Source organism: Coturnix japonica, chromosome 14 (assembly GCF_001577835.2).
Source record: "Coturnix japonica isolate 7356 chromosome 14, Coturnix japonica 2.1, whole genome shotgun sequence".
Taxonomy (NCBI): Eukaryota; Metazoa; Chordata; class Aves; order Galliformes; family Phasianidae; genus Coturnix; species Coturnix japonica.
Genome location: NC_029529.1, coordinates 12,537,500 through 12,560,044, shown reverse-complemented (window position 1 = coordinate 12,560,044; position 22,545 = coordinate 12,537,500). Strand labels below are relative to the sequence as shown.

Genomic DNA, 22,545 nt, shown 5'->3' with positions numbered 1-22,545 from the left:
CTGTCTTAATATCAGATCAACCGTTTACAGTCATCTTTACAGCAGGTTTCTGTATCAGGGCAGTTCTTAAAGCATCACCTCCCTCTCCCCTTTGGCCACGCAGTGTGTAATGCACAGCAGAGTGCCACTGGCCCTTTTGGCCACCAGGGCACACTCCTGGCTCATGAAGAAAAGGTTCAATTTAGGACTTGCAGATGTTTTGGCAAAGACAAGGTCTGGGATGTAGAGGGCTGATCCAGATGAGCTGCTTCTGATCATTCATTGCTTGGCTGAGAGTTTACTGGAAATTAGCAATTGATGCTTCTGAGCCTGTTTGAACTGTAGTGCAAGTTTCATCAATGAGCATCTGCAGCAGGTGGGGGTGTGCTAGCGCTGAATGAGGAGACAGGGCTTTGCAGGTGCAGAACATGGCTTTCCTGGGAGGCGAGGTCTGTGTGGTGGCTCATAAAGCAGCAGGAGGCTGGAACGGTGTGTTGAGAACCAACCCACTGTAAAATTCATTTCTCTGCCTTCCTCACTCAAGAGCTGTCTGATACTCATGGCCTGTGAGGCTCATGTTTAATTAGCTGAATGGTTGGATACAGAAGGCTTCTATGGCTCCAAGTGATGTTGGGAGCGCTGGACATACAAATGACTTTCAGGACAATGTCAGAATACCTTCTACAAGAATATAAAAGCTGGATTTTCCTTGGTTAATACCTACAGCAATAAACAACCTCTTTGTATGTTATGAGGATATATTTGCTGAATCTGAGAATAAGAGCGATTTCTTGGGGAGCAGTCTGCACAAGGTCTGGTGAGTTTAGGATGGGAGCATGGATACAGTCAGTGTTTGTGGAGGCTTCTTGGTCTAAGATGTGCAGACTCTAAACGGTAGATGAGGAGACAATCAATTATATGAAGAATTATATGAAGGCAGGTTCCTTAGAGCAGATTGCACAGGAAAGTGTCCAGGTGGGTTTTGAATATCTTTAGAGAAGGAGATTCCACCACCTCTCTGGCAGGTTGCTCTAGTTCTGTTTCCTTCTGTGTCTGAGCAGGCTCTGAGCAGCCACTTCTTTGCCTGCATTGCCCTTCAGCTCTGTGTGGAGCCAGTAGGAACCCTTTGAGTCTGACTCTGGGGAGCGCTGGCATTTCTGCTGCTCTGCACTGTGGCAGCTTTGTTCTTTCCTTTGCACCTCCTGGACTTCTCTCTCCCAGAGAATCCAACTAAAGCTTCCCAAGATTTTACATTTTTTTTAGTCACACTGATGCAATCCTGTGTTAGCTGACAGTTTAGCAAAATGGCCGCTGCCTTCTGCCTGTGGATTCCCCTGTGCTGTTTCTCTGATTCCCCCCGCGCTTGATAATTCCTAGTTGTTTAATTAAACTGCAAATTCCATCTCTTCCCTATTCATTCTCCTCTCTGAATCACTGATGCAGTTGCTCGTGTTGAGCGTGATGGTTTTGCATGTTAAGCAGGTCTCTCCTTCAGCTATTCCACAGATGTGTATCCTCGTCTTCACCCTGCAAGCACCACCATCCTCTCAGAGCTGCACAAAGCACCATTTTCATCTCAGTGTCTGCAGGGTTCGCCTTTGAGAGGTGAATTTTCAGGCACGTGCCTTCCCGCAGGCAGCTGCCGAGCTGTAGATTGCTGGTTTACACATATGCACTCTTGGTAAAGGTCACACCGGTGCAATATTGTCTGAAGGGAAAACCTGTGTATTATATGTGTGTCTGCTCCTGTAGGAGGCTGATTAAGCAGCCAGCTGTGCCCAGATGTGAGATCCCCAGGGATAACCTCCCGTTTAAGAGCTCTCGTGGATGACTTTGTGTTGGATTGCTGTTGCTTTGTAGGCTCGGTGCTGCAGGGTCCTGAACCATCTTTCATGTCCGAGTACTGGGGTGTGTGGGCTGAATGCTGGAGGGGGGCCCTCCCTGCCATGGTTTTTATCTTTCTGGTTTTGCCCAGAGCAAGAGACTCTGAGAAGTACCTTGGTTCCCTTCCCTTTGTACTTTCCTAACCTGAGTCAGATGTATTCTATAAAGCAGCTTTAAGCCAATCTTTTCCCCACGTAATCACTGTTATCACTCATGATAAATAACAGTAGCTGCTATTTTAAAAAGACTGATCAGAAAGATGTAGATTACATGACTCACTCGATATTTGTAATTTGCAATAAAAGTAGTGGCATTTTCTGGTCTCTGTTTTGGTACACCAGGGCTCTGTGCTTTATGCTTCAGGGCTTGCTCTCATCTTCATGTCCCCTTACACAAAAACCTTTAGAGAACTGGGGCTGTTTCTGCCAGGTGCAGACAGAGAACAAATCCTACATATTGCATCGCTCACCGCTTGTTTTTCATGACTTGGTTGGGGTTCTTAGCCATGGTTATGTTGTTTCTGCTCACTCTGCGTCCCCTCAGTGCTGCAGCTAGAAAAGGAGCCAACACAGGCAATTCCTCCGGTGCTGCTCCTGTGTCATCAACATGCTGATCCCTTCCTTGAAACTGCCTGCAACTCAGGTGGGTTTCTGCTGCAGAACAACAAAACAGATTAAACAAAAATGGAAATGGGAAAAAAAGAAAAATCCCACAGTGAAGGGTTGTTGGGTTTTGTTTGTTTGTTTTCCCATTAAGGGGTTTATTTTTTTTTGGGGGGGGGGGGCAGCTCTCTTAAAAACACACTGGTGAAAATCAGGGAATGGCTTTTGCTCAGCGCCGTTGTAAGCACTGCTACCAACATGCGGTTTGTGTTGGCTGCATCCCTGTGTGATTTTTGGTGTAGTGTGGTCCCCAGCACCCTGAGACCTGGGGCAGGCAGCCAGGGGCTCTGATGGATCTCATCAATAGCTCCCCTTTGGACTTTTATCATTTCCTACCGAGAGTCAGTGCTGTCCGTATCTGCCGGGATTGCTGGGGGCCGAGTTGCTGCCCTTCCCCACCAGCAGCCCTGTGAGAGCACTGCCTTGGTGCCTCGTTTCTCCCTCAGCAAAACGGGCAGCAAAAATGCTCCTGCTCTGCTTTGTGTGTGCCTGGGCTGCAGGGTGCTCCTGTAGCAGACAGCAGGAGGTGCTGCTCTCAGCTGACACTTTCGGTACTGCAATACTGCAGGTACAGCCAATTAATGTGCCTATGAGATTCAATGACATACCTCTAGCAGGCTCAGTGTAGAAGAAGCTGCTGGGTGAAGAATGCATGGAGCAGGGTTTCCAGCCTGCCTGTGAGGCAGGAAGATGCAAGCCTTTAATTTCGTTTGGCACTATTTTCTAATTACAATAAATGTTTATGTTGCTTTGGTCCACCGTGGCAGGCCAATAGTAAATTTGTTTGTGATGCCTATTTGTTACAAGGGCTGGAGCCTCTCAACCCCGTTGTTGTGTCTGGCAGCTCCCAGGGATTAATTGCATGCTGTCAGAAAGGCAGCCCCAGCAAATCCAGCCCCATCTTGCTAATAGTGGGATTATTATTTAACAGTTCATGTCTGCACGTGGCTGCTTTTATTCGACTCTGCTTAGCGGGTTTAAAGAGGTTTCCAAAGAACTGAGCAGCTGAAGCAAAAGTCACTGCGTGTTCAATGGGGAGTCCATGAGCTGTGGGTGGTGCCACCTCTGTCCACTGGCTCCCAGCTCACTGATGAGCAGCTCCCTGCTCTTGTGCTGGGGTGAATGGGCTCCAGGAGGCATGACTGCAACCCGAGGGGTCCTACTGAGATGTGCAGGAGGTGGCTGGATGTGGCTGCACGGCCCCTATATGTACAGCTGCTATCTCACCACTCTGTTCGCAAAGCCATTGAGCCCCTCTTAAAACCACTGAGGTAATCTGGGTTTTGGGTGGGCTTTTGTAGTCCTCCCTGCTTTGGGGGAAACGATCTGACTTCCAGGGCAAACTTACCTGAGAGAAGTCCCTCACCACTTATTCTCTTTCCAGCTCTGTTTATCATTTCTGGCTATTGCTATTTATCCCTTGATATAAACGTGTATTTCACACAAGATCTTGCAAAATAGAATGAATACTGTTCTGTCTCTTTACAATGTCTTTGTGATTTAGTTCTGGGCTTTTTTTCCAGCTGCTTTGTGTTGGTGACTCATCGTTGTTCCAACCCAGCTGGCATTACTGGGTTCTTAGTTGTTTCTGATTGCTGAGGCTTTATAAGAAACGTACTCTTACAGGCAGGCAAGTGGAGGGCCCTCTGTTTATTGCTATTGAAATCATCCCATTTTTATCACTTGAATCTTCAAGGTCGTCCAATTCTCACATGAAATGCCTTTCCTTCTGCCCTCCACCAGCAGTGCGATGCTGTTTCATAATCTCTGCATTTCATCAGTACTTCTCATGCTGCAGCTGTTAAAGAAGATGCTGAGGCTGGTGGGTCCCAGGCTCCCTCCTTGGGGAACAAATCGTGATGTTGCCCCTCCACCACCTCCCCCTTCCCACGACTCGTCTGGGCTTCCTCCACACGCCGTCCCCTGAGGTCCTCACTTCACTTGGTTTATCAAAATGTTCTTCTGGGAAATGAAAACCTTAATCACAGACACAGTGTTGTTATATTTCAAATGAATTTAACCTACGGTCACTTGAGCTAAAATTATTTCCTGACTACTAGGCAAGAAAACTAAATTGAAAGCACTGTTCTTTCTTTTTGGACTGGCAGGGTGCTGAGCTGCCAGAAGACCCTCCTGTGTCAGGCAGCCCAGTGGGCTCCAAGTCACACTCCCATGGCTCTGGGGATGGGATACAGCTGCTCAAATAAGAAGCCTGTTCCTTATTCCAGAGGGTAGTGTGTTCTGTCTAGTGCTTTGTATTTTACACCCCAGACAACACCCAGCCCATAGAACACACAGATATGGGGCATCCCCCAGGTGTGTGGATTGGGAAGGTTTCCTTCTTTGGAATCTGTTTTTCTCCCCAGTTTGAACCAAACTGCTATTTGTCCCATTTCCTCCAGCTCTTATAACAAGCTTCAAGCTGCACCAGGGGAGACTTAGGCTGGATGTTAGGAAATACTACTTCTCTGAAAGAGTGGTCAGGCAGTGGAATGGGCTGCACAGGGAGGTGCTGGAGTGACTAACCCTGGAGGTGTTCAAGGAGTTGTATTGTCATTGTGTTGAGATGTGGTTTAGTGAGGACTATTGGATGTGGTTTAGTGAGGACTATTGGTGATGGGTGGATGGTTGGACTGGATGATCTTGTAGATCTTTTCCAGCCTTGGTGATGCTGTGATAACAAACTCAGCCTTTCTGCAGGGAAGTTTATGCCTTTAGTTTTGTCACTTACCAACGCTGGTAATGTTTTTTGCTCTTCTGGGCCCAGTTTTCTGCATATTTCATCACTTCCAGTAACTGTGAACAGCAGCCCAGTTTCTTGGCATTACACTCACTTTGGTCAGGTTCAACAACCTCTGCAGGTCAAACCTTCCACTGGTGTTAGGGACAGGGATTTGCTGGCTTTAACAGCTGACCTGAACTCACAGCAGTCAAGGCTTCAGCTTACAAGGAAAAAATGGGCCAGTAATGACTTGTCTTGTACTTCAGATTTGTTTTTCCAACAAGCGAATGAAGACTCACAATGCAAGGCTGTGTTTTACTGAGTAACTGTTGCAAGGCCCAGTCTTATTTGCAGTGCACTACAAGTATCTAGAAATACCAAGTATGTAATAAGAACCTACAACTCAAACATAATAGCCTCAATCACTGCAAGAAGTTATGCACCATCTCATAATTTATTATAATACAAACAAGCCCATCAAACACAATATGTCTACTTATGAAAATATCAATATTCACAATTTAAATAGGTTATAAGTCTCAATTTTATATATCAGTAGCTCATCTAAAAAGTATTTTGTTCCTAGCTGTGGCCTTGAAGGAAAGATAACCTATGTGTAATTGTAAAACTGTCTGTCCATTCACAGTTTATTTTTTATAGTTGTTGATACTTGAAGTATAAATTGAGTACAAAGGACCACCTCCAGGACAAAGATGATTTTGCCTCCGGGATGCGTTTTCCCTAAATAATGAAACTTTATGTGCTCAGTTAAGTTTTTAACTATTGTAAAATTAGGAGGTATGAATAACACAGCGAGACATTGGCTAGTTAGCAACAGTCATTGCAAGATGCTCCACAAAACTGAAAAATAAGGCAAGTATTATCAACATTATTAGCAGCTCTCATATGCATACCAAAAAAAGTCAAGGCTTTATTACCCAAACCAGACTGTAACAAGGCTTCAAACATCCCTTAACAGGACACGGCTTGATCCAAAGCCCTAAATTGATGAGGGTTGGAGAAACACAGAATCTTCCCTTTGACTTCAAGGGGCTTTGGAAGTAAGCTCTTAGAGCCCTAAACTATCAGAAATGAATCAACTACTGTCCATGAAAATTGCACCATGTCATTTCCAAAGCGACATGGGAACAGGTTAGGAGTTGGATCTGAAATGAAGTTACAACCATTTAATGAGTCACTTTTAGTCGGAAATAAACATTGACCAAAAAAAACCCAACAACAACAAAAAGATTTAGTTTTTAAATATGGCAACTTACAAAAATACTTTGTTAGGAGAGGAAAAAGTCAGATGATGCCGCCAGACTGCAGGGAAACCATTGTTACCAAAAGTGGTAAATCACACCGTGTGTATGGCAGCATGTGCCATGAACTGAGTTTGTTTTAATAAATAAAAGCCCTAAACATTCACTATTTCCTGTAAGGTTACTGTTACATTAAGCAGAATAGTGAATATCTCGTATAAATAGTTTTCAATAGATACATTCTCAAAAATGGATTACTTATCTATATAGATATTGCACTTCAGACTCATTCACATGTAACTCAGACTAGCATTCCTCATAACAAATTTAGCATAAAAATAAGTTATAAATACAGTGTTTTCTCCAAAATGAGACATACAGTACCTTTTTCATAGGTAACTTTGGTTACTATCAACAGACACATAAAGAACAGAGAGATTTCTGAGTAAGGTAGAAGGCATGACCACAAGACTATTTATGTAAAACACTAGTAAGGGGAGGAGTAATTTTAACCTTGCTGTGATAAATCAGCAAGGCTAAGCATCCCTTTTATGCTTTATTATTGCAAGTAAGTGTGATATTTTGTTGAGATTTACAGGGACAAACAGGCCGGAGATGAGGGGGCTCTTCATTTCCCTTTGAATCTGTGGAGATTTGGGCTTGCAGCATTCCTTTGGCAAGGGACAGCTTTTGCTCTGCCAGCCATGCCCCTCTCCTTGCCACACCAGCGCGGTCCCTGTGGTGCAGCAGCACCTGGCAGAGCAGCGCTGAGCATCTCACCTGGCTCTGCTGATGGGGAGGAGCGGGCAGCACCTGCTCACTAAGGCGCTGGGCCCATCCAACCTGAGTAGTCCCGACCTTTCCTGAGAAAGCCCTTCTGCGCCTCAGCCAGCCATTGCACGCGGCCCCACTCTTCGTGGTTTGTGCCTTCTGCTGCCATTTCTTCCCAAGGTGTGCTCGGGTTTGGGATAGGTTTTGGTCTTGCAGGATGCCAGCAGGAGTAGGTATGTGATTGCATGGCAGAAGGAAACCAGGCTGTTGTCCTCAGCAGGACTTCTGCAGACTTGGTATTTTTTAGGACATGTTTGTGCACTAAAGCTGACCATCCACAGGTTTCAGAGGGATGCTTTCAACCCTCAGGTCCCACTGAAGCAGAACAGACTGGATCCTTTTTCGGGGACCTCGCTGTAGTAGTCCCAGATGCACCATGAGCTCCCCACTGGTAATGGAGATGGGCACAGACACAAACACACTGCTAGCACCGGGCTGTATTTTGTTTGAAGTTACTGAGAGGCTGCTGTGTTTACTGACCAAGTTGTGCTTGTGTTCACCATGCAAGGAAGTCTGCTCACACATTTAGTAAGGCTGTATTAAACACCCAATATCTAAGTAAAAAAGCTGGGGTACACGATTCCTAGAGACTGTATGCCAAGATCTGAAAATGAGGCAAAGTAGAAGAAATGCACTTGATGCCTTTCTGTAACTCTCTTCCCATTTTCTACACCCGGCAATGCTGTGAAGCTTTTTTTTTTTTTTTTTTTTTTTTTTTTTTTGAGTGTAAAGAAAGAGAAGTTAAGCTGCTTTAAATAAGGTAAATATTTGAAAGTAATGTAAGTTTTCACTGCTGTAGGGTATTTAATGGATTTACTGGATTTCTTTCACAAATAGTCTTTTAACAATTGAATGGCAAATCTTTAATAGGAATAGCATAATCTGTCAGGAGAAAATCTCAGGTTAAGGTTTTATATATATGTAATCCCTAAAGGCCTGAACATGGGGAGTAACTGAGAATCTTCACTGGTTAATGAGGAAACTGAGGGCTGTAATCACTCCAAATCTTGCAGGACCAGCTTCAGTGGGAGCTCTGTGCATCAGGCAGGACCTGGCCTTGCACTTGAGAGTCTTCAACTACTGTAACTGAAATAATGGGAAAAATACTCTGCCTTTGTTCTTGGCTCTAGAAACCTCCTTCCATCAAGCTCCCCTGTCTTGTCACATCTTAAATAACTGAAGACATGCAAACGTTGGCAGCTTGCGGGATTGCTTTCCACAACAAAGCTATAACAGGTCAAATATCGGTCCTTGAGCCCCACTCAGATGAGCCAAAAGGGGCTGGTCAGAGTCCATGCCTCACGGACTGCCTCCTGCAAAAGGTCTTGACAGCAAATCTGTGTGGCGTTATTTCGTCAGAGAAAACACATCTGTTTTGGCAAGGTTACATAACAGAAATGGCACCTTCCACAGTACGTAAAAGCATCAATTTGCTCTTTTGATGGTGAACTTGCATGGTCAAATAAGACTTCGTTGTTTCTGAAAAGTAATTAACTATTGTGGCTTCCCTCCTCCAAAGACTTTGGACTGCACTGGTGTTTGGATGCAAAACGTTTGAGTGCAACTGAATGCTAAGACTTGAGCTCTGAAGCATACTCAAAATGCTGTGTAGGAGATCGAGGCATTTGCCTTCACATTTCTGCTCCTAAAATCAAGTGCTCCTATTCCCTCCTAACAGTCCCATCTGCCCTCAGCCTCGCAGGGAAATGAAATCAGATGACCACTCTTTTAAACAGCCACTTGGGCAGATTACATCCTGAAGATGTAACCACTTGTAAAGAACTTTCACCCAGAAACTCCAATTATTGCCCTCTTCATGGTGATATTTTTATAGGCTTTCCATTCTTATCATACTGGTAAACAAGCATTTTGATGCAATGTGAGTTGGCTGGGGAAATCCAAGGGCTGCTTGTTATTGAAAAGTTATGGTTTGTATAGAATTGCACAGGTTGCTTCTGACACTTAAAGAAGGCTTTCAGCGTGGCAGCTGCCATTGTGCGAAATCTTTTGCTAATAAAACAGTAGAGGAAGAAATTAATTGCAGTGTTCAGCAATGCTAGCATATTGGCAATGTCTGACACGATATGTACCACCCAGCTGTTGTTTATTGGCGATACGTAGAGGTGATACAGTATCATAATTATTCTTGGTGCCCAGAGAATGGCAAAAATAGAAGTTATAGTAAACAAAATGGCTGTTGTTTTTCCTGTGGAGTACCCTCGCAGTCGGAAATTGCTCTTTCGTCGCAGCTTGTACACAATGATCGAATTAAGGATGAAGAAGATGGAACAGGGCACTAGGTAAACAGTAAAGCAGTGGATCCAGATGAGGACGTGATGCATTGACGTGCTTATGTAGTCTTCAATCCAGATATTGGGCCACCAGTAGTAGGGAATGCTGGTCAAAAAGCAGGTGATGTAAACACTTACAATGACTTTTCGAGTACGAGCAGGATAGGAGACTGTATGATACTTCAGTGGATGGCACACAGCTATGTATCTGTCGATTGTTAGTGGAACCGTAATCCATATGGATGTGTGGATGGAAGAAAATTCCAAGACCTCAATTATTTTGTCCAGTACCTGAGGCATCTGTTTATTTAAGATGAAATCTTCCATGAGAAAGTCAACAAAGACAATGAAGAAGAGAACGAGGATGTCAGCAGCAGCTAGAGCTAGAAGATAATTGTACGAGGACTTCTGCCTGCGAGCCACGAGCTGGGAGAGGATGATGACTGTCAGGATGTTTGCTGCAGAGACAAAAACACAGAGTTAGGCCTTTAAGATGTGACATCAGCTTTTCTGAGCTCTTATTTGGAGCAGTATTTCTGTTCAAGCACTTGGCAATACTAATTTTCCCACCACTCAAATAAAGCCCTGCCTGCTTAGCCACAACTGCTCTTCAGAAGTCCTTCCCCAGCTTACAAGGTCTTTTTCCTCTGGAGTGGTAAAGCCAAGTCTTTAAGGAAATCCTGCTGCTCAAGTCAGACTTGATGGATGTTCTGGCTCAGCACAAATGTAAACATCCCTGAGCATCCTGAGAATCTTTCTGCTTGCATCTCTCTGGCTGCAGCAAAGACCCATCATCTAAATCATGCCTGGAAGTACTGCATGACACTCGAATAATATTATGGTGAAGTGCCACAATATCTTGTCTTTGCTGTTTTCGCTGGCTGGTTTGCTTCAGACTTCCGAAGCTGTGATTCAGCTTAAAGGTACTTTACCAGCTGGTTGAAGAGACTGTAAGCTAGGTACCTGTATGTAAATGCTCTACAGAGGGTGCAGCCCTACAGCCCCTGGCCCTGCAGAGCTCCCCACAGCAGGAAGGTGCAGGCCTTGCAGTCCTTCAGAGCTTTGCTGGAGCACGACGGTATAGCCAAACTTTCACTGCTTGCTCACATTTGCTAGTAATTACTGTATAGTCTGGAATCAGGAAAAAAAGAAAGCTGTAATTCCTCTTAGACGCGTGGCTGGAAGAAGACAGCCATGACTGCTCCCATCGGAAGTTTAAATCACTAGCCTAGAATATCTGGAGCTGTGCTTAAAAATCAGAGCGCTGCTGGCATGCTGTATAACAAACTGCCCAATGTTTGTATTTGACATTTTCATAAGTGCTCCATAAATCACGCCTTCCGTGCATTCAGCGCTTCAAACATTTTTGCCAGTTGTGATGGATTTCCCAAAACAAATCAACAGTAACTGTAACGATTCCTTCACATTAGAGAAGAAGGAAGTTCAAAGCACTACAGTAGCAATCTAAGACGTCCTACAACTGAGAACACGCTTTTAAAAACTGTTTTACTCGATTCTAGGCAAAAATTCCTCTTTCACAAATGTTTTCAAAACCTGCTTCCTGGGAAGCTTCTTAGTCTGACTTCCCTGAGAGGGAAATGAACTGCAGCAGAGTGAATGATCTTGAGTAATAGCCCTTGTAAGTGTCAACTATTTTTGTATCACCTGAATTGATTAATTTTGTATCTTGGAACAAAACTAAAGTGAACGTGACAGCCAGTGGAGTCATTCTCTAGGTTAAATATACATACTTACATAATCTCCCCAACATCATCATCTGCAATCACCTTTGGGGGAAATTGTTTGATTCTCCCTTCTTTTACCAGGAATGCAACCTCACTGATTTCAGCTCAGTGATACACTCAGAACCACGGTACCATTTTTTACTTCCTTGCTTAAAAAACTCCTCTTTTGTGGCTGCTGATCATCAAATCACTAAAGAGCTTAGGTTGGAGGGATCCTTAATTGAGGGATCATCTATTTCCGTGTGTACTCCTGCTCCATCCACTAACTGCCCCAGTCCCCTGAAGACCCTTTTGATAGCCCTCAGGCTTCTCTCAGAGCTGCCAGCCTGCAGTGATGAGCCCTAGAGGATGAAATGAGTGATGTACTGTCAAGGAAATCCACAAGTCAGAGCATTTACCTTGACAGTGCCAGTCACTGCTGGTTTTGGCGAGCCAGGCTGAATAGCTTGGCTTCACTTGGATATGACTCATGGTGCTCACCTCCTCTTTAATCCTTGGATTTGTTTCACTGCAGCAGCAGCAGCTGGAGCTAGCACGCAGGGAGGGGAACAGCTGGGAACTTTGGCCCCTGTAGGTAAATACAGCCGCTTGGGCAGAGAGCTCCTGCAGGGATGCTGAAGCCATGCCCAGTCCCCATTCCATTTGCCCTTTCTGGGAGTCCGGCTGTTTGGTCCTACCTCCTCTTTTTGCTACAGGAACAGATTTATAAACAGCCCTTTCCTCCATCCCTTCTCCCTCCACCTTTTGCAGGGTTCCCAGCAAAGGCAGTAACAGAGTGTACTGAAATGCAAGTTCAACACCAGCAAGCTTTGCATGGTGAGCTGGGTTAGAAAATTGATCTGACAAAGTACATGCAAGCTTTGTCCAATTTTTCTGCAAGGGTTATGGTATCTTGTATTGAAAATGCTTTCCCTGGGATCACATTAGTGCTTTTCTGGCTGGATGATATGAAATATAATAACATCATTGACTTTGTGAAAACAGATATACAGTGGGGTGCAGCAGAAAGCTGCCTGTATCACAGCACGTTCGGTTTGGGAATATTTGTCCTGTGCAGCCTGTAGAGGGAAAACCAAGAGAAGCCATGGAAAAGTCTCAGTCAGTCGTTCACCTGTTTCCTCAGTAGTGGTAAGATGGTCCTTGGTACGTCCTCAAACACTGTTTAATGCTCAGTAAAACAAGAAAGGAGTGGGAATGTTGTTCCATGTGAGCTGTGCCCTTGTTCCTGGTGACTTCTGGACGCCTGCACAGTGCCCTGCAAGTTCTCCTGGGGGCAAAGATGACCCACCGGGGGCAAAAGGGGACGGATAAGCATACATGACAGAGAACACATTTTAACTGTGTTTATCCTAATTCTTGTCCTAATGTGTTAGTCAGGGGCGAGAGCAATAGGATAATGATGAAAATATCAAAGTATCTCTTTGTTATAACATATATACTGCTACAGCCGCTGGGAAGGGCCAGTGCCCCTAAACTGTCCAGGACAGTAGCGTCCACTTCTTGCAGCATTGTTTTCCAGGTACTAAGTAGTTTAGGTCGTCTGGATTTCAAAAAGATTGATCACAGTGTTGGGAGCTGATTAGGAGATGACAGATGGGAGCTGATGCCAGTGCTGCTTTTTGCAGTGTAGTATTTAGAATTTAAAAATATCCAGTTGAGAATCGAGGCTTGATTAGGGACTGACTGGCTGAAGCCTCAAGAGATGCCACTAGCAGATGATGAGAAGCAACTGTCAGAAATGAAGGAGTCTCAGTGCCTTCCCTTCCATCATGAGGATGACGAGGCCTTTGAAATACAGCACATGAAAGTCTCTGACACCCAAACACCATCAATCTGCACTGCAGACCCTTGGTTCTCACCTGGGTTTGGGTTTGCTCCCCACACCGACAGCTGCCTTGCTGAGCTCCCTGCAGAGCCTGGGCAGCCTTCAGTGCCTCCTCAGAGCTCAGCCTGTGACCTACGGGCACAACTTTTTCCACAGCTCGTGTTGTGAATTACAGCCATAGCTCAAGTAGTGCCTAACCATAGCTTTTGTGGGGAATTCACACAATTCCTTCCATTGCCTATTATCGCCACATGGAAGCTTAAGCAGGAGCAATTTTATCTGTCGAAAGAAGAAATAGGCATGTTCCTTGGCTTTGTTATTTTTTTATTGAGAGCATTTTGCATGCACACCGCAGGCTGCGCAGCCAAACAGCCCTCGCAAAGTAGAAATGCCGCTGTGTTGTGAATAAGGCCTGCTGTGTGGTTCAGCAGTTCGCTGTCATAAACCACCTAAATGAAGTAGCCATGAGGGTCGGTTACCGAACGTGATAAACATTAGTTCACTGGATATAATGGACACCTTTTACCAAATGCAGTTGTTGCTAGGATCCCTACCAGTCACTGTGCAATGTAAGAAAGTACCGGCCACGCATTAGCCACCTGACTGGCACACAGAGAGCCTATTTATGAACACAAAATTCTAAGTTGCTTTGGAAAATACGCAAGCCACCCCTCCTTCACAGATTCAGAAATGAGACTTTAGGTTTCAGCACATTACAAATATATGCTGAAAAAAGTGACTGTTTCGACTCGGTGGGAAGAGATGGTTTCCTCTGGGCCAGGAGGCAATATGAAAATGTAAACATGCACAGCGCTCAGCAGGCTGACCTGAGCATGGTTACCAGCACAGCCGTGTGCCAGCGGTTACTGGAGCTGAGAGGTGGACAGCATTCAGCCTTTACTGTGTGCAGCAGCTCTCGGGGGACATTGATGACAATGGGTAGAAATCCTTTTAAAAGACAAATGCTGCAGCAATGTAAATGTCTGTTAATTGGGGCAGTTGGCTGTGCCCAGTTAGGTGTCTTAAAACAAAACTTGCGTCTCACTGGTCATTAGAGGAGATAGGGCAGTTTGGTGTTTTTCTCTTGCAGCCAGCACGGGTTGAACTGGGTTCAACCTCAGCAATTGAGCAGATGGGAACAATCTTTGGAGAAAGGCTCTAGGGAGGTCTGTGCTCAAAAACCCCACGTGCACAGACAGGCTGCAGGGCCACAGTGTGAGCGCTGGTAGAGTTACTGAGCATCTGCTCTGCTGCCCAGCACAGCCCAAGCTCCCCTGTGCAGCAGAGGATGGAGCAGCAGCCAGGGACGATGCAGCATTGCCTTGTCCTTAGGAGTCACAGGTGAATTAATGCATCGGTGTCACCAGCCCGGCTCCGACAGTGAAATCTGGCTTCCGGGGCCATTTTTCTCCCTGACAGCATTTATTAGCTGAGGCACCTCTAGGGAAGAACACTGAATGGTGCACTCTTCTCAAGGGCTGGCACTGGCCATAATTGGGTCACTGAGGCCAGAGAAAGATTTTAACCAAGCCAAGAGCACTTCCTCTGCTGTTCAAGGGCACAGACGCTGTAATGGTGCAGAGATGCCGATGGCGAGTGTTCATTCTGAGCCTTGCCAACCACTCAGGCTTGTTAAGTGCAGTAACTTGTTTGGCAGACAGGAGTAATTGCATCGCCTTACTTTTGGCTTTCCTAAAGAGTTGGAGTAGGCTGTTGGTCATGGTATCCATAACATAGAACACTGTTTGCAATATGAAAACTGACAGAAAGGAGAATAAGCCTCCATGGAGGCCCAGCAGACACATTATGGCAGAGATCTGTCAGTCCTCTTGCTTGTCCTCCCCCTCCTCATCTATCAGTATTCCATTACATTATGTTGCCATGTGACAGAGGGGCACTCTGACAGAAGTCTCATATGGAAGTGTGGATGAAGCAAAAGGGTATCACTGAATTCCTCCACATACAAAAAATGACACCCCCTGACATTCATCAACTGTTACTGAATGTTTACAGAGATCAAACTGTGGGTGCTGCCACACAGGGGTGGGTGGTGACAGTGACAGTGGACCACCACTACTGGTGCAGATTTGTATGAACATTGCATGCAGCTCTCCTACACTGCTGGCAAAAAATGCACAGCTAATGGTGGTGATCATTGATGGTGTTGTGCTCTTTGTACCTGTTGTGGTTTCTATGGAAATAAATAGGAGGTGTTACTTTTAGAGTGACCTCTGTATTTTCCTCACCCAACTGAGGACTGACACATCTGCTTAAGGAGAAACACAACCTCTGAGGTAGCAGAGCAAAGAGGTATCACTGGATTATGATGAGGTGAGAGTGGGGAAGCAAGTTTTGAGCACTGTCCAATAATTTTCAGGAAAATTTTACAGAACAGATGGACAGTCCAAAGACCATTTTCCCTCTTCCTGTTCATTGGATTTTAACTGGCAAATATACTGTCTTTTGGCTGTTGATAAGTTTGACCCAAATACCTGGGGAAAAATTCTGTCTCTGCTGAAATCAGGGGAGTTTTGCCATTTATTTCCAAGTGACGAATGTAGTAACCAGCCTCACAGGTGTTAAGCTGCTCCATATTTATAAGGATTTTAAAACAGTACTAAGACAGGATGGGCAAGACTATGTCCTTTCCTGCATTGGGTCTGCGGTGCAGAAAGCCTCTAATGACCCTAATGTTCCCTGTATGGATCCTTTCTTAGAGGCAAGAAAGGACAAGGATAAAAACGTCTAAAACTTGCATCTCAACATCCAGCCTGACATCATGCTACTAGAGCAGAAAAGCTTTTTAATGGAAATTGGTGCTGGGAGGAGAAAAAGCAATCTGCAAAATAATGCAGAAATCATAAAAGGGATTTGGTTATTTGTGTGACGTAGCTGCACAGACTGAGATTTTCTAGGCAATTTGAGTGTCTCATTTGGCGGGTGTCTGTGGCTTCCAGTGTGGGCTGTCAGCAAAATGGTAGAGGTCTCAAGCTGAGTAACTTGAGCTCGAGGATGACAAAACCATCCTATCCTTTCAATACTGAATGTCAGAGCACAAAGGTGGGTTGCAAGGATATTTGATGGGATAGCTAGGCTGGAGGAAGGACATGATTTCATAAGGGCAATATCATAAATTCTTTACTGAACATGAATAATTAAAAGCATTTTACCTTTGATGGTGGTTTGGCTAAAAACAAAGTCTTCCTGAAGCATTAGCTAACAAAGCAAGAGTTCATGTCTGCAAACCCTGCGGCTGAGCTTTCTCAGAGGCAATGCCAACTTCAGGCAATAAGCAGGGTTTTGCAGGCTACGTAAAGCCATCACAGCTAGGTTTTATTTCCCCCACTGAGCATGTACTGTATCCACTCTAGATATATCGCTCTTTGGTGTGCCAGTCTGGACAGTGAACAAAACATCTGGAACAAACAAATGTTTGTGAAACATCCTGGTTGGAAGGAAATGGTTGAAAGCTAATTTGTCTTGAAACCAAGAGCAGCCACTCATGCACCTGATAACTGAGAAAATGGGAAGTGAAATGACAGTACATTCCAGCCGCTCTCTGTTTCAGGTGATACAAAAGAACAATTTCAGTGAAAAAATCTGTTCAGTGCGTTGAGAGGCAGGTTCGCCTCCTCTTTCAAGGGTAAAGTGAGAAAACTCTTGGTCTTCTTCCACACTGTTGATCCCAGTCCTACTTAGCCGCCTCTGCCTCACTGCCTGGGAAACACCCCAGTACCTTTTCTTTTACCTGGTCACCTCAAACAGCACAGACAGTACTGCTGACTTTAAGATCTCGACATTTGTATGTATCACTAGTGTGAAGAATGAAAATGGAACTGTGTGCCAGTCCTCCTGCGCTCAAGAGGTTAACTTTGGTTTTGCTTCCTTCCTTTGTGTCTCAGAGTTAATGGGAAAAGAGATGAAAGGCTGGAAAAGACCACCTGAAACCTCTGTGCCTAGAGATTGTTTTGTACCTGGAGCGTGAATGCAGGGAGAGCAGCAGGTCAGGAAATCTCTTTTGTTTCTCCACCTACAATAAACTGTTTTGACGTATGTGATTGAAGGCCTTCTCCTGCTGGTTTGTGTCTGCTGATTCACCCCCATTTTACTGAGGGGAGCACAAAGAGGAGGAGGAGAGAACTAAGTAATGGGGTGGATGGAGAACAGCAGGGTATCAGACTGCCTAGTGCTTTTGAATGGCTTGGCTTCTTAACAACTGGGGGATCTGCATTACCCACCTGCAGGGAAAACTGGCTGTGCTCTCTCTTTGTATCACCATTGCGGAGAAAAATCTCCTTAGGAGATCTTCCTTTCCAATCCATTTTAGCACAACCATGCAAGGTTGTGCACTTCATAGTCTACTGAGCCTCCCCAGTATTGTACCTCGTTATCATTTCAGCCCTGATGGTGTTGTTCCCTAGCGATATGCATAACAAACCAAAGGGAACAGTTGTATCAAGCCTTCTTCTGCATTAGTGTGGGTTCTGCTATACGCTTCCTTTCAGGCTGCACGGTTTTGAGTGGACACAGTCTCCAGACATAACTGAGCAAAGGAAACAGCTCCCATCTGTACGTCTTGCTGGCACCATTTCTGAGAAGGAACACTGTAATGAATCTGTTCTTTTTCATAAAGCTTCTTTCCTTAAAGATAAAGCATTCATTTTACAATAGGAAATGACACATTTTAAGCATATTAGCAGCACTTTTGTTCCCCTCTGTCCACTAATGCTCCTGTTACCATGCTTCTCTTGCACTGACTGCTGAGATAAAGTTGTGCCAATTAGTTCTCCTTTCAGCAGGATGCAATGTACTGGCTTTGGGTCCAATTCAGATTTTAAGTCAAAGCCAGTACCATCTTTGAATAAAACGGCCTTGGGAGGGTTCAGTTCTTATATATTGAAGTCTGTCTGATGAGTGACAGCAGAAAAGTGCTGTTTTTTCAAGGTCATAACTCTGCATATAACAATTCTCACAGTCATTTTTTCAGAACTTCCTTTAGTGCTTCTGTAGTTCAGGCGCGTTGTTATGAGAAAACCTATTTATTTGGGAGCTGGGAATGCTCTTCTTAACCAGAAACCCGTACTGCATTTGCAGACTACACTAGGCAGCAGATGGCAGGAATCCAAGAGGAGTCAGACACACCAGTAAGTGTGCTGTATGAACACCTACCTGCTGCCTGCTTTGGTCTCTACTGGCTATTACCTGCCATGTGAGTCACCTACAGATACTGGCACCTGTCTCTCCTCCTACTCCTTGTACTAACCGGGTTGTGTCTTTAAGTACAGAGAGCAAACTGCTTCAGCACTTGTTCCACCAACACCACCAACCCTTCCTTGACAGCGTCAAAAGGTTAGGGACCCTGATGAGTCTATGTGTTCCTCTAGGCTAGGACTACAGCTTCTCTCCCGCTGCATAGAGCCCACTGAGTGTGCTCTGTGTGGGGCTGGGGTTTAAATGACCCTATTTCTGGGACACCCTGTTCAGCAGCAGGTCTGACACAAAAGCTACCTGTCGGAGGTACCCATCTGCCAAGTGTGTGCAGGCTGCTTTTCCAGCCTTGCAAAGTCCTCAATATGAATTTAAATCGGTTTTAAGTATAAGGCTAAAGCAGGAGTAAAAGAAGCATCTGGGGCCTGGCCTCTCCAAGTAGACAGTTTGGAGTGGTATTTTGCTAGAGCACCTGTGCAAGTCTTATCTCCCAAGGATGGTGAGGATGGGAAGGCTGCTGGGTGTTAGCTCGTATTTTATGCTGCTGCTGGGAGGAGGGAAGCCCAGGAAGCATGAGCAGGCCTGGCCTGACCTCAAAAATGCTGCCACTCCATCCTTTGAGCAATACACTATACCCCCAGAGGGGAAGGTAATTACATGCAAGGCAGTTCCACTGCTGCTGCACCTCCTCATGAAGCAGGTGGTACTTTTGGTCCTGGGCTGCCCTTCCCAGCTGCCTTTGGTGGCTCTGTCACTGCCGAAGCTCTTCAGCGCAGCTGCTTCTTTGCAGTTCTGACTGGCAGACGTAGACCGAGTGGATACAGACTGCGAGCAGATACTTGTTGCTTCCTCACCTTTCTGGGCTCTTTGAATCCGAGCAATTTCTCCCCTTCCCTGCATTCAACAACACCTCTTCTCTGACACTTTCCTTCCCTGAAGCAAGAAATGCCTCCGTTAAGCCTTGCTGCAGCCCTTCCTTCCTCCCAGGTACCAGGAGGTGCTTCAGAGGTTCCTCTGTCACTGCCAGAAGCGGTGAGCACAGGGACAGGGACAGCAGAGCGGGGGCTGCAGAACAGCTCTGTGAGCCGTAACATCCGCCTCTCTCTCGTCAATAAGACCCCATTGCCAGCACTGCTGCCTCTCTGCTCCTCAAGGGCAAAGGGACTTCACCTTCCTCTCTTTTGCCTCTACCTTGATCAGACTTTCTGGAGCCTGGCTGAACAGAGAGGGAGAGCCGCTGCTGAGAAAAGGATCTGCCCAGATGTCTGGGTTACACAAGCGAGGGAAATGATGCTTTCTCTGCATACACAATCAGGCCTGGCATAGCCTGGCCTCAAAGTGGACTGCTGAGTTTGTGAGATTTCTTCTCATCAGTCTTCTCCACGACTGAAGGCAAGGAATTAACCAATTCCACTTCAGAAAATGTGCTGCACTTGAGGACAGACCCTAAACGACATCTCTCAAATTCAGAGCATCCCACAAAGCTGATTGCTCAGGCCCCATCTACTTCTTACAGTGTTACCTCTACAGTTTCCTAATGTTAAACAATTGAAGAGGTCTGTAATTACAACATGGTATCCTGAGGGAGCTGCTGCAAGTCATCTGCAAAACACTCATCAAGTGGCTTTTCTTGTCTGTGCATGTAAGATTTTGCCCCATTGAAGAGAAATACCAAGGCAAGCTGAGCCACACACGTTTTCATGACACCTTCTTCATAGAATCACAAAGGTCGGAAAAGACCTTTAAGACCATCCAGTCCAACCATCTGCCTACCACCAATACTGCCCACTGAACCACATCCCTAAGTACCACGTCTATGTTTCTTGAACCCCTCCAGGAACAGTGACTCCATCACCCTCCTGTTCCCCGGCTGTTCCCATGTATCGCTGCTCTTCCTGAAAATAATTATTTCCTAACACCCAACCTGATATCACTGGGTAAACTTGAGAGAACTTTGGTTGGTTCCTGCAGGAGAGATTGAGAATGAAGCCTGTCATTACTGAGGAAACCCGAACAGCTCCCAAGGGATGAATGAGGAGAGAACAACCTCCTGGTCCCTCCAGGTCTGGGCTGAGTTCACTGCAGCACAGAGTCCTGCCGACACCCTGTGTGTGCTGGGGGTAAATACGGGACTTCACTTTCCAGCTCTCTGAACTATTAGCAAAATTTAATTATAAGCCAGGAAGAAAAAAAGGAACAACACACAAAGAGCATCAATTCATATGCAGAGCAGTAATTGCATATGTGCTGCTCAGAGTCAGGCTTCTCTTCACATCCAATTAATTTTTTTTCTGTGAATTAATTGCTTGAAGAATGTTATTTTCTAAGCCCGAGGAATTAAGGTGAACACAACACCCAGAAGTTGACGGACGCTTCCAAACTCTGCCGTACGTTGCCCTTTGCGTCCTGCTCTGCCCTGATACCGCCGGCAGCTCAGCCCTCCCCTGACTCCTGTCCTTGGGATCACCGCTGCTCTCTGGAGGTGCCGCAGTCCGAGCAGCTCCCGCAGCCCCTACGGGAGGGCACAGCTCGGAGCTCGGCTCGGCCGGGACGGGCCGGGAATGCGGATGCGACGCTCGCAGGCACCTGCAGCGGTGTTCGCCCCGACCCTGAAACTCCCCCCTCACCTCATTCTATTTCTCGTAGTCTGCCTCCCCCAACACCTCTGCTCTTTGTCCCCTCGTTAAGTGAGAAACCCCACGGCGGACCGAGCAGCGGTGGAGGAGCGGACCGTAGGGCACAGACCCCAAACCCGACCTCCTCGGTCCCCTCCGCTCCGCCGCCCCGTTCGTTGCGCTCCGGCCGTCTCCAAGGGCGGCCCCGGGGACGCCTATCGCTCCTATCGCCGCCGGCAGGGCGGGCAGCGGGCGGGGACGGCGCCCTCACGTTTTCGGGACCTGTTCAGTTCCAACGGCCGAACGGACGAGGGCAGAAACTTGGTGCCGGGCTGCGTGCCCGCGGCCGGGCGGGACGGCGCTGCGAGGGAGGAACGGCGATCCGGGAGCGGAGCAGCATCCCGGGCGGCTCGGTGCGGCACTCACCTGGCAGCCCGAGGCAGAGCAGCAGGCTGTAGTAGACGACGGGCGCGTACCCCAAGCCACAGCCATAGCGATGGTGCGGCACCAGGGAGCCGTTGTGGAGGTGGAGGTGGTTGTGCTCCATGGACCTGTTCTCCCCTCGGCCGTTCCGCCGCCTCTCGCTCTGCCGCCCCGGCCGCGCCGCCCGCCCCTCGCACGCTCAGCGGCGGCGGTGAGCGCGGCGCGGCCCCCGCGGCGGGAGGCGGCGGCGGCGGCACATGGCGCAGCCCCGGTGTCGCGGGGCTGAGGCGGCGGGAGGCGGAGCGGCGGCGGAACGAGCGGGGCGGGGGCAGCCCCCACCTCGGGCGGCAGCGCCCTCGGCCCCCGGCCCTGCGGTACCCCCGGAATGCGGCGCGGTGCGGAGCCCGCCCGGCCCCGGGGTGGGGTCGCTGCCGGTGATGCGAAGCCCCGCGGGGTGGGAGAAGCCCGGCGGGACGGGCGGGGTGGGGACCGCGGGCGCCGGGCCGGGGGCGGTGCGGGGACATCGCGCCCCGAGAGCTCCGCCCGTGCGAAGGGCACCGAAACGGGATTTGTCGCCAAGTTCAAGTACCGGCAGGAAGACAATAAAAGCGCCGGCAGGTTTGTGAGCAGCGTGTCTGGCCGCCGCTGCCGGCACTGCGTGCTGTTCTGAAGCCCGGTAGGAGGAAGGTGGTAAACCCACACGGGAGGGTTTGTTCATCTGCTCATGATGTTTCATGGGAACACAGACCGATGGGGATGGCGCTGCCGCTCCCCCGCTGCAGTGGGGCCGTTGGGCTGCACCCCAGCTCATTGTGCTGAAGGGAAGCAGCCTGACACGGCCAACACACATTCCTCAGCATCTGTGTGCCTCACTACGTGATCTCTTGTGTAATTAACAAAGGATTTGGAGTTACGTGCGTCTTCAGAAGCTGCTGGAGTGCAGGCTGTGTGCTGCGCTGGGTGAGCTCGGCCGGGGCAGCGTGCTGATGGGCTCAGCCTTGTTGTCTGGTAGGTGCTTAATTACAGCACGATGTTATTGGGCAGAAAACAGGTTCACTTCACCAAAAGCCAGCCAGGTTGTATCCATGGCCCAGCACT

The 22,545-nt window shown here is 47.2% G+C and overlaps 2 protein-coding genes across 4 annotated transcripts in view; one reads left to right on the top strand and one right to left on the bottom strand.

Moving 5' to 3' along the window:
* The window catches only part of IQCK (IQ motif containing K), a 123,531-nt gene that overhangs the window by 68,983 nt on the left and 32,003 nt on the right, over positions 1-22,545 (top strand). The gene's annotated exons all lie outside the window — the stretch shown is intronic.
* GPR139 (G protein-coupled receptor 139) lies at positions 5,683-21,660 on the bottom strand. 2 transcript variants are annotated; one of them, XM_015877494.2, is made up of 3 exons: positions 21,451-21,532; positions 12,488-12,643; positions 5,683-10,089 (listed from the first exon to the last, which is right to left on the bottom strand). In XM_015877494.2, the coding sequence occupies exon 3, from the start codon at positions 9,956-9,958 to the stop codon at positions 9,155-9,157; it is 804 nt and encodes a 267-aa protein (XP_015732980.1). In that variant the 5' UTR covers positions 9,959-10,089; positions 12,488-12,643; positions 21,451-21,532; the 3' UTR covers positions 5,683-9,154. The 2 variants fall into 2 exon arrangements, with proteins under 2 accessions (XP_015732980.1, XP_015732979.1); XM_015877493.2 differs by lacking the exon at positions 12,488-12,643 and having other exon boundaries at positions 21,451-21,660.